This window comes from Neofelis nebulosa, chromosome 5 (genome assembly GCF_028018385.1).
Source record: "Neofelis nebulosa isolate mNeoNeb1 chromosome 5, mNeoNeb1.pri, whole genome shotgun sequence".
NCBI lineage: Eukaryota > Metazoa > Chordata > Mammalia > Carnivora > Felidae > Neofelis > Neofelis nebulosa.
The window spans coordinates 34,328,664-34,340,787 of record NC_080786.1 but is presented as its reverse complement, the minus strand read 5'-3'; the positions used below and the strand labels follow the sequence as shown (position 1 = coordinate 34,340,787).

Sequence of the window (12,124 nt, the reverse complement as noted above, 5' to 3'; positions counted from 1 at the left end):
CTTTTTTTTTTTTTCTCTCTCTTGTATTCAGGGATGACCTCTTTTTTTTTTTTTTCTCTCTCTCTCTCTCTCGTATTCAGGGATGACCTAGACCGAGCCATTGAAGAGTTTACCTTGTCCTGTGCCGGCTACTGTGTAGCTTCTTATGTCCTTGGGATTGGTGATAGACATAGTGACAACATCATGGTCAAGAAAACCGGCCAGGTGAGCTGCTCCCCAGAGTTTGCCAGGGGCCTTGGTGATGCTGTTACATACAGCACAGTCTCTTGTGAAATTCAGGCAGGTTCTTTAGTGATTCTGGGAGTCACGTCTTTGTGCTTTCCTTTATTTCTCCATCCTTTGTTTCACATACCATCTGCTTCATATATTCATTGGTGTATTTGCTCAAAGTTAGGTGATAAGCCTTTAATGTTTGAAAAGTCAATTGCAGTTATTCAGAATGACCCTATTCTTTCAATATAAGATCTGGGGAAGAATTAGTGATAAGGACATAGGACACTAAGCCCCTCCCCCCCCCCCCCCAAAAAAAAAAACTGCCAAGGAAAAATATGGGCAAAAAAGAAAATGCAGTCATAGTATATACCATTGCCACATGCCTTAGCTTTGAAATGTATTTATATAGCCTGAAACTGTGATATAATATGCCTCATTGTATAGCATTGCATCAGCACAGAGTACTAAATCTTTACCTTCCATCATAAAAATAGTAATTCAAAATTAGGAAGTAAAAAATAAGAGTAAACATACCATTTTTGAAAATGGAAGAAAATCACCTCCAAGTGGTAGCACTCAAGGGAGAAGTTACCTCCAAGTGGTAGCACTCAAGGTGTTGAGGGGTTGGTGGGGCAAGAATGTGCTCTCTTTTTTGTTTTTGTATGTAGAAATATTGACTGAAATAGTTTAATATGTGGAACTATTTGACTTTTTAAAATCAGACATGTTTATTATTTGGGTGTATTTTCCTTTTTAAAGATTTGTGTTTCCCACCGAGTAAATGTAGTTTAATATTAGGTCCAGGTTGTTATTAAGAATAAAAGATCTATGCGTGTTAGAAACACTCTTCCCATGTGACCTCTTGCTTTTGGAAAGAGAGAAGGGCTCGTGAACATTTTATAATAATTGTTAAATCACTGTTGTATACCTGAAACTAATACAGTACTATTTATCAACTATATGTCAATGAAAAGAGAGAGAAAAGAGAGGGAAACTATACATCAAGAAAAGTTGAGAATCAGTGTAGTATTGGGGGTCTAGGACTGCTGAGATCTTGCCTTTCTATTTGGAACCAGAGAAATTAAATCCCATTTGTTTCCCAGCTCTTCCACATTGACTTTGGACATATTCTTGGAAATTTCAAGTCTAAATTTGGCATTAAAAGGGAACGAGTGCCTTTTATTCTTACCTATGATTTCATTCATGTGATTCAACAAGGAAAAACAGGAAACACAGAAAAATTTGGCCGGTGAGTATTGCCCTCATGTCATGGATAAACATCTGACATTTTCTCATCTGACTAGCTAGACTAGCATTTCTTAGCTGAGATATATTTAGATCAGGGAAACAGACTGCTACCTGGGAGGCTTTGGGGGAATTTGCCTGTCAGATCCATGTTCTGGTGTAGAGAGGGGAAATAGAATCTAGAAATTTGAAATAAGCTACTATGTTTTATTCTAAGAGTATACCACTTTTTACCTGTCTTAGAGAATTTTCTGAAACTGTTAAGACATTTCATAATAAGATGCTGAGAGAGGCAGCCATTTTGCTCTCATTCTAAGGGAGCCGGGGCTCAGGACTTTGTAATCTCTGGTCTAGTCCTCACTACTTGTATGTTTCTTCTTGTCTTCGTTTCTTCATCTTAAAATAGGGACATAGGGCGCCTGGGTGGCTTAGTCAGTAAAGTGTCCAACTCTTGATTTTGGCTCAGGTCATGATCTCACAGTCATGAGATTGAGCCCCACGTCGGGCTCCATGCTGTCAGCAGATTCTCTCTCCCACTCTGCACCTCTCTCTCGCTCTCTGTCTCTCACTCACAAAAATATAAATAAATAAAATAGAGACAAAAATAAATTTTAGGGCTATTATGATAATTAAAGTTATATGATATGACCAACTCATACTATATGCTTGCCAAATGATTGCTATTATTTCTATTTCTGCCTGAGTTTCTGCAGAATATGTATCTGGGTTCATTTTTCTTTTTGGCAAAATTAGGGAGATAGCATCGGATGATTCTCTTGAATAATTGTCTTTAAAAGGAGAGGGGGGAAAGGCAAGATGATAGGGAGGTGTAGTGCAAAAGCATTGATATTGACTTGGGGAAAATCAAACTAGTCTCTGGAGTTAGACTACAAATCTGGAGTCTAGAAATATGTTCAGAAATCCTCACAGGTTATAATTACCATTTGTTTTGTAACAGCTTTTAGGTCTCATAGACTTAAAAAGCACAGAGTAAATGTTATATAGCCTTTTACTAGAATTTCAATTTGGGTTTTTGAAAAGATACGTGTGATTTTAGACATTCTATGTAAATTTTATTCTTGGGCCAATTTTCAAAGAGTTTTAAAAATCAGAAATGAACCTTTAGTTCAGTAGAAAACTTCTAGCTGTTATGGAAAGTCTAGATATGTCTGTCTTGTTTTCCTTTGTGAAATTTGCTCTCTCTCCTCTAACATCATGTTCTTGTGATTTGTTGTATCAACTCAAGTTTCCGCCAGTGTTGTGAGGATGCATATCTGATTTTACGACGTCACGGGAATCTCTTCATCACTCTTTTTGCACTGATGTTGACTGCAGGGCTTCCTGAGCTCACATCAGTCAAGGATATACAGTATCTTAAGGTACAAAACCCTTTTCTTTGTATATTGGAGTTTGTAGGCATGAAGCTCAGCTGTACATGCCTATTTCATTCACATGTTCAAAGGGAATGGAACAGAGCCATTTCCTGTGAAACTGTTCCTGCCCAGGACTGGTAGTGACAAGAAGCTAAGTAATTCTCTTGTGCGAATATGAAGCACACAGCTTTGTGATGGCTGGGGAGGCATGGCCGAGATTTCAACATTTGCATGTCACTATGGAGTATGTATACGATCAGATTTTTTCCTTTCATTTTTAGGACTCTCTTGCCTTAGGAAAGAGTGAAGAAGAAGCGCTTAAGCAATTTAAGCAAAAATTTGATGAGGCACTCAGGGAAAGCTGGACTACTAAAGTGAACTGGATGGCCCACACAGTTCGGAAAGACTACAGATCTTAATGATCAGCCTTTGCTCCTAATGTATTTGTTGGTTTTGTTTAGTTTTCATTTTGCACTTGCACTAAATTGAACATGACCCTGCCGGAGATGTTTTAAAGGGAATGAAATCCTAGAACTCATTTAAATTAAGAACAAGGCATCCCACAGAACCTAATCTGCACAGTTCCTGATGACCACCCTCTGCTTCATTGAATGCTTCCAAGATTCATCATGAAAACTCTCAACATTATGGATAATCATTTCCTGCTGACTTTGCACGCCGAGGAATGCTACTAGAGATTGTTTTCTGTCGTCGTCGTCTTCTTCTTCTTCTTCTTTTTTTTTTTAAGTATTTGGTACTTTTCCAGAAAGGTGTAAATACTTCTTTTTGTATTGTGACCAAGTGTTATCACTCAGCCGACTTATCCACTCCTGGGCACTGGTAGTTGTTCTTATTTTCCAAATGAGGCTTAAAAGAAAGGTATCTTTCTTCCCCTTTTAAATTGTGTAAACTACAAATTATAACATAATTTGAAATTACTTTTTTTTTTTTTTCAAAAGAAATCTCTAAATCTATGGAAACATTAATTCTTTTGTTGATATTTATCTACCAGGACAGCATCATTTCTAGCAGGCTTGCTGAAGACCTGCTGGTGAGGCAAATATAATATATATGTTGCATATATATTTATAAAATTTCTAGTGGGAGTTCTATATAAAAAGACATTTCTTTGGTTTTTTTTTTCAGTCTGTGTTTTAAAGTTTTACAAAAAGAAGAGCTTTTTCCTAAGTTACTTTTTTTAGTTAACTATGTGATCCAGTTCTTCCAGTTGCTTCTGTAATGAGGCACATAGTACTTTCAGTTTTTACATGGTATCTATGAAAGAGTTCATTTCATAGAGCATAATACTTGAGCAAATGCATCCAAGACAGAAAGCAAATGAAAAGGAAACTATTTATGGAATCATCTCCACACCTAAAATTCAGTATTTTAGTAAAATGCCAGCTGTTCTTACTGTATTTATTAAAACTTGTAATAATGTGATTTTTTCAAGGATATTAGCTCAAATTGAAATGGTTTCATGCCACATGGAATTCTTTAATTTATTTGTTGAGGTACCATATCTTTAGGGTGCTAGATGGCAAATAATGTTAATATGTGCAATAAGAACTACTGGTTTGAATGTGTAAATGGATGCTCTTTCTGAGTACTGGCAATATCCATCAAAACTACTGCTTTTTCTCCAAAGACTTTTGGGAGCTCTCAATCCTCAGTGACATGAGAAAGAGAACTGATTATTTGCCCTGTGACTGAGTTTTCTATAGGAATTTTATTAAAGATTGTTTAATTTTGTTGTCCTCCTTCATGTTCTCAGTCAAATAAATGGGTGAGCTGGTTTCAGCTGCTCTTGGGATTTGTGGGCTGCTTCTTTATGGACAGCACAGGCCTTTAGATCTTGGCACTGGGACTCTAAGAAATGGCCAAGTTAAGGGACAAATCAATCTGAGGAATAGGCTGAGGCTCATGGTCTCTTCTCTGACTTCTACCTCTGCTTCCCAGCCCCAACAGGCAGTGTGAGAAGTCTCTTGGACCTTAGTTGGTGCCTGAGGCTCATCAAGTTTCCATACCTTTGTGAGGTACCCTGAGGTTGGGGAGAATGCCTGTTCAGTTACTCAGTACCCAAGCCAAGGCCAGACTGTGGCCACTTTGTAGCTCTCTCCCATGGGGCAGATGTTCAGGGGAAGTCATAGTTTCTTAGAAATAAGTCAGCCGAGGATGGAGATTGACCTCTAAACTGACCATTCAGGGCTGGTCCAAACTCAGTGAGAGTTCCAGGAATAGGACTGTGAAGGATAGATTTGTTCAAGGCTCTTTGTCCGGTAGCAGTCTACCATTACATGCACTAGGTCGCAGGTCAGGAGTTTGGAGACTGGTGAATGTCGCCAGTTGGAAGTGGGCCCCACTGCTTCCAGAGGGGTCTCCTCACCCTACACGGAACCTTGGTTTAAAAAATACATATATTCACAATGAATGTGAATGTCAAGAGTAAGAAAGAGAAATAAACAGTCCTGGGTCTGAGCCCAGGATGACTCTGTACTCCCCCTCCACCATCTCTGCCATAAGCCCCTCAAAGATAGCCAGGACACTATGACACAGTAGCCCTCTGTAGCTGCCAACCACTCGTAACAGGTGCTCCCCACATACTTCCTGAATTGCATATTTCTGATTCTCAGGGGCTCTGTCAGAGCCAGAGAGGGGAGGTGGAAGGCAGAGGATAGCTAACCAAGAAGTCTGGGCTGCAGGGTCAGCTTATTGCATGGGGTCTCATTACCCATTACCTTGCCTGTTTGGTGCTCTGGTCAACAATAAATCTTAGCCCAAAACTCTTGGCTTCTTGTCTTTTGGTCCTTCCCCAAGTTTATCCAAGACATTGCTTTACCCTATACATTTCCATACTTGAGGGCAGCATCTGTGTCTGCCTGGGTCTGGGAAGACAAAGGATGGCTTTGTTGAACAGGTAATTTCGGAGTATTAACCTAGTATATCTATAGGCAGACTCTGGGCTGTAGAGACCAATACTTGCAATCCAGCTCTGCCTCTGTGACCCTTGAGTAAGGTATTTTATTTCTCAGGGTCTGAGCTTCCTAGTGTGTGAAATGGGACTGATAACAACTGCCCTACTCACTTCTGTATGGTGGTGAGAGGCTAGGTCAAGACGGTGAATGGGAACATATGCTGAGTCCCAATTTAGAGGCAAACTCATTTCTTTCCCTGCTTCTACTACTTGAAGGCCACTAAAGGGAGGAATCTCAGAGAAGGAAAGCCCCTTCCAGAGCTCTATCCCTGTCTCCTGACTGAGGAAGTCCTTCAGTGTATTCTCAGTTCTGCCTTGTCCAGCCCATGGCCCTGACTCTCAGCACCAGACCTGCCAGGCAGCCTGTAATGCAGAGGTCACTTGTCTGTAGAAGGAGAAAGACTGTGGGAAGGAAAGCAGGGAGGTACCTGCCATGTGACCCTGACTGTGGGGGGTGGGCAGCTTTTAAAAAGGAGGGGGCAAGGGCTGAGGTCTCTTGGATCAGAGGGCGTCTGAGCTGAGTCTTCAAGGACAGACAGAAGCTAGGTGAAGGGGCAATAGGTGAGACTAAGCAGGAAGGTACAGCATGTTGTAAAGTCCTGGGTGGGTGGAAAAACAGGATGCACTAACAGGCTCAGTAGTTGTTTCTTTGCCCCTGCCTCTTCTCCTTCCTCCGCTCTAGAATGCTGCACTTGTCCAGCTCCAGCTGGGATCTAAACAACAGTCATGTCATCCTGGAGCCTCTTCCTCTTTCAGTATCTGTGGCAGTTTTATCCCCTTGTCTGATGATTGGAAAAGTATCTGATATCACCGTCTGGGTTATTCCTGCTCTAAAATGTGTAACTAATGGATTTTTGGAACTCACTTTTAACCCACTTTTAATAAAGCCCAGGTTTACCACTCAGAAAAGTCTGCCCTTTGAAACTCCCTACTTTTCTGTATCTTTTTTTAGTGTGAGAAATGGCACATAAAGTATATAAAGCAATAAGGCATATAAATAGCATTAGCATATTCTAGAGCAGACACCCAGATAGCCATCAGATAGGTCAAGAAGCAACACTACCAACACTTCAGAATCCCTACCAGTCCCCCTTCTTGGTCAGGACCCCCTCCTCTCTGCCAAGGTAATCACTGTCTCTTCTTTGAGGACAATCATCTTATTTCCTTACTTTACAGTTATGCTGCCTACTTAGTGGGTTGGGCTTCTTTTGCTCAACATTATGTTTTGAAGATTTAGCCAAGTGGTTGCGTAATTCATTATCACTGCACAACATTCCATCTTAGAGGTATCCTATAATTTATAAATCTTTTCTACTGTTGGGACACATACAGGTGGTTTCTAGTTTGAGGCTATTACAATTAAATAATGCTGCTATGATAATTACAGTTTATCTGCTGATTCATGGATGTATATATTTCAATGTATATACTTAAGATTAAAATTAATTGGTCATAGGATTATGCCTATCTTTCTTTTGACTAAGTAATGCTAAATAAGTGGTGTGCCAACTTTATTCTTCCTCCAGTACTTAATTCTTACTGTTCCATATTCTCACCAGTACCCAGTAGCCAGTATTTTTAAAATTTTAGCCATTCTAATGTGTGAGGTGAAGTAATTTGCATTCCTTGATTGGTAATGAGATTAAATTGCTTTTTCATATTTTTGTTCATTGGGTTTTCTCCTTTGTGAAGTACCTGCTTAATTCCTTTGTCCATTTATTAATTTTAGATACCTACCATTTGAGTTCTTGTTTGTTTTAATGAGGTTTTTTTTAAATTTTGCTTTTTGTTTTTTGTTATGTGAAATTCTGTGTGTGTTTCATATGCAAGCCTTTTGTCGGTCACATGTTGAAAATTTCTTTGCCACTCAGCATGTGACTTTCTTATTCTCAATGTTTCTTCTCATAGCTATGATCTTAATTTTAATGTAAAATTTATTTCCCCTTATGATTGATATCCCTTGTACAGGTTTTTCCCTCCTGTAAGGCCATGAAGATATTCTCCTGGATTATCCTCTAAAAACTTTTTTAAAACCTATTCCATTCAGGTCTATAATGTATCTGAGATTGCTTTTTGTATATAGCGTGAAGTGTTTTTCTTATATGGGCACCAAGTTGCCCTAGTTTCTTTTATTGGGATCCTTTCCCCACTGTTCTATAGATCCACTTTTGTCATAACCCAAGTGTCCATATATGCAGGAGATATTACTGGACTCTAGAAGATACCCAGTAGATTTCATCTCCCTCTTTTTATTTTTTTAAACTTATTTATCATATTCATACATAGCATGTGGTGTGAGCTAGGCATGCATCTAAACTGTATGTGTTTAATCTTTGTAACAACCTCCATAGGGGTACACGTGTTCTTCCCTGCTTTACAGATGAGAAAACTGAGGCACAGAAAATTAGGTGATTTCGCCATAGTCACAAAGTAGGAGCCAGTATTCAAACTCAGAGACTCTTTCTTAAGTATCCATGCTTTTTCCTCACAGTTATCAATGATGCCTCAATTCATATTTCAGAATCTGCTTGAGATCTACAAAAAGAAACCTGTGGAAATTTTGAATGGCATTGCATTAAATTGTAGATTAGCTTGAGGCAAATTCACATCTTTCAGAATACTGACTCTTCCAATCTATGACAATGGAGTATCCTTCATTTAGATCCTCTTTAATTTATGTCCACCATGATTTATACTTTTCTATGTAGTCTTATATATCTTTTGTTAGATTTCTGGGTAAGTGATTTTAAGTTTCATTGTTGCTAATCTATAGCAGTGGTTTTCCACATGGGGTCCCCTGACTAGAAGTATTCGCATTGCCTGGGAGCTGCTTACAACTATGAATTCTTGAGGACTTCCCTTCCCTCCACAAGACCTGCTGAATCAGAACCTCTGGAGACTGGAGATGGAATCCAGCAACCTGTATTATACTTATTGAGAGAGAGAGAGAGAGAGGAGGGGCAAAAAGGTGAGAGAGAATCCCAAGCAGGTTCCACACTGTTACCACAGACCCCAACCCAGGGCTCAGTCTCACAAATTGTGGGACCATGACCTGAGCTGAAATCAAGAGTCCGATGCTTAACCAACTGAGCCACCCACGCGCCACCGAGCAACCTGTATTTCAGTAAAGCTTTAACAAGTTTCAGAGCAATCAGTAGACATACAATTGATGTTTGCATTTAGCAGACATACTAAACATTCTTATTCTATTTGTAGAACTTACTTTGAGTTTGCATGTATGTTCTGCAAATAAAGTTTTATTTCTTCCTTTCAATTCCCTTCAACATTTTTTCTTTTTCTTGACCTTCTGTACTGTTTAGAAATTGCCATAAAATGTTGAACAGAAGCAATATTCACTCTTTTTACTGATCTCAAAGGGAAAGTTTATTTTTTTATTTTTATTTTTTTACATTTATTTATTTTTCAGAGACCGAGCACAAGTGGGGGAGGGGCAGAGAGAGAGGGAGACACAGAATCCGAAGCAGGCTCCAGGCTCTGAACTGTCAGCCCAGAGCCCGATGCGGGACTTGAACTCACTGACTGAGAGATCATGACCTGAGCCGAAGTCTGATGCTCAAATGACTGAGTGACCCAGGCGCCCCAAAGGGAAAGATTTCAATATTCAGTATGGTTTATGCTCTGGAATCTGGATCTTTTACCAGATTAATGAAGCGTGCTTCAATTCCCAAGGGATTTTTTTTTTTTTTTTAAATCATGAAAGGATGCCAAGTTGAATTATTTTCCTGCATTTTGCTAAGGTTTTTCTCATTTGGTAAGTTCTATCAATTGATTTCCACATTAAAAAAAAATTTTTTTTTAATGTTTATTTATTTTTGAGACAGAGAGAGACAGAGCATGAACGGGGGAGGGTCAGAGAGAGAGGAAGACACAGAATCTGAAGCAGGCTTCAGGCTCTGAGCTGTCAGCACAGAGCCCGACGCGGGTCTCTAACTCACGGACCGTGAGATCATGACCTGAGCCGAAGTTGGATGCCCAACCGACTGAACCAGGCGCCCCAATTTCCACATTTTAAACCAAAGTTTACGTTCCTAGAATGAGCCCAATTTGATTATGATGTATGTTAATATATTGCAGGATTTCATTTACCAATATTTCATTTGGGATTTTTACATCTATTTTATCAATGGGATCGGCCCATAAATTTCTTTTAAGGTCTGTGTCAGGCTTGGTTACCAAGATTCTCTGACCTTATAACACAGGTAAGATTGTCATTATTGTCATTATTTCTTACTTAAAAGTCTGATAAGAATTTTGGCAGTGACATATATCAGATATTTTCTTTGAGGTGTTGATTTCATTAACAGAGTAATATTCAGATTTTTATCGTATTGTCTCCATTTTAAAGAGTTGTAATTTCTAGGAATATGTCCATCTGCATTTTAAATGTTATTTCTATAAAGTAATTGATGTGTTAGGAGTTTATTAATGTTGCAGGATTTGTATTGATGCCCTCTTTTCATTCTTGGTATTAGTCAATGCCTCCTCTGTTTTCTTAATTAGTCTCACAGAGGTTTTTCAATTGTATTGGTCTTTACAAAGAATTAGTTTTTGGCTTTTTTGATTCTCCAATGTGTCTTTGTGTTCTACATTTCCTTCCATCCCTATTATTAGCTTCCTTCTACTTTATTTGGTCTTATTTTCCCTTTCCAATTTTGTGATGGTTGCTTAGCTTTCAACTTTAGCCCTTATAATAACAATATTTATCTGCATCCCATAAGTTCTGAGATGAAGTCTTTTCATCACCTTTCAGTAAAAAGTATTTTCTAATCTCCCTTTTTCTTTTTGTGTGACTTGCTGATTATTTAGAAGTATATTCATTTTCCAAATACATGTGGATTTTCTTATTGTTGGTTTCTAGATTGCATGGCATTCAGAGAACATAACTATATGATTTTAGTTGTTTCAAATTTGTGAGGCTTGTTTTTATGACACAATATGGTCAAGTGTTATAAATATTCAGTGTGCATATGAAAAAAATCCATATTCTGCAGTTAACATAGTGTTCTATATATGTTCATTAGATCAATTCTGTTGAGTTGTTTAAATTTATATATTTTTACTGAGTTTTTGCCGAGTATTTATGAGAGAGATCAGTTAAAATATCTCACTATGATTTTGGATTTGCCTATTCTAGTTATATCAGTATTTATAGAGTTTCAGGAAATATTATTAGGTGCTTACAAATTTAGAGTTCATTTATATCCCTGGTGAACCATTTGAAAAATTGCTTTAAAGTATTCTCTGTGTTTCTGATAATGCTTTTTTGCCTTAATGTCTACTTTAATTGATATTAATATAGTAGTGGCAGCTTTCATTTGGTTAGTGATTGCATAATGTGCTTTTTCTTTAAACTGTTTATAATCCTTATAAATGTTTCTCTCCTTCTCTCTCTCTCTCTCTCTTTTTTTTTAAGAGAGAGAATGTGAGCACAGCAGGAGAGGGGCAAAGAGAGAGGGAAAGAGCGAGAATCCCAAGCAGGCTCCACACTGTCAGTGCAGAGCCCCATATGGTGCTTGAACTCACAAACCTATGAGATCATGACCCGAGCCAAAAATCAAGAGTTGGATGCTTAACCGACTGAGCCACCCAGGCGCCCCTTAAGTGTTTCTGTTAAATCTGTTAAACAGTCACATTTACATTTAATGTAATTGCAAATATATTTGGAGTCAAGTGAACCATCTTACTATGTAGTTTTATTTTTTTCTAGCTTTTCTTTGTGTTCCTTTTTCCATTATTTTCTTCCCAGTTTCTTTTTCTAATTTTTTATTTATTTTTTTAGTCTATTTATTTTTGACAGAGAGCAAGCAAGTAGGGGAGGGGCAGAGAGAGAAGGACAGGGAGAGAGAATTCTATATGGGGCTTGAACCCATGAACCATGAGATCATGACCTGAGCTGAAATCAAGAGCTGGTTGCTTAACTGACTGAACCACATAGGTTCCCTCCAGTTTTTGTTTTGTTTTGTTTTGTTTTTTAATGTTTATTTATTTATTTTGAGAGAGAGAAAGCACAGGAACAGGGGAGGGGCAGAGAGAGGGAGAGAGAATTCCAAGCAGGCTCCATGCTGTCAGCAAGGAGCCTGACACGGGGCTCCATCCCACCAACCGTAAGATCATGATCTGAGCCAGAATCAAGAATCGGACACTTAACCAACTGAGTCACCCAGGCACCCCAATTTTCTTTCCAGTTTTAATGGAATTCTAGAATATTTTTTCTGTTAATTTGGAAATCACACTCTTTTGCCATACTTTTATTGATTAAACTGGGTTACAACTTGCATAATAGACTTATCCTTGTCCA

General features: G+C 38.5%; 1 protein-coding gene across 6 annotated transcripts in view; it reads left to right on the top strand.

The window, feature by feature from the left end:
• PIK3CB (phosphatidylinositol-4,5-bisphosphate 3-kinase catalytic subunit beta) overlaps positions 1–11,501 on the top strand; it is a 186,012-nt gene extending 174,511 nt beyond the window's left edge. For 4 of the 6 annotated variants that reach the window (XM_058730011.1, XM_058730012.1, XM_058730013.1 and 1 more), the window contains exons 21-24: positions 81–204; positions 1,317–1,462; positions 2,705–2,837; positions 3,113–7,263. In XM_058730011.1, the coding sequence (XP_058585994.1) occupies positions 81–204; positions 1,317–1,462; positions 2,705–2,837; positions 3,113–3,250 (541 nt within the window). In that variant the 3' untranslated portion in view covers positions 3,251–7,263. Of the gene's footprint in view, positions 1–80; positions 205–1,316; positions 1,463–2,704; positions 2,838–3,112; positions 7,264–9,978 lie in introns of those variants that run through there. The other 2 variants (XM_058730016.1, XM_058730015.1) reach the window with 2 other exon arrangements.
• Positions 11,502–12,124: the final 623 nt, after the last annotated feature.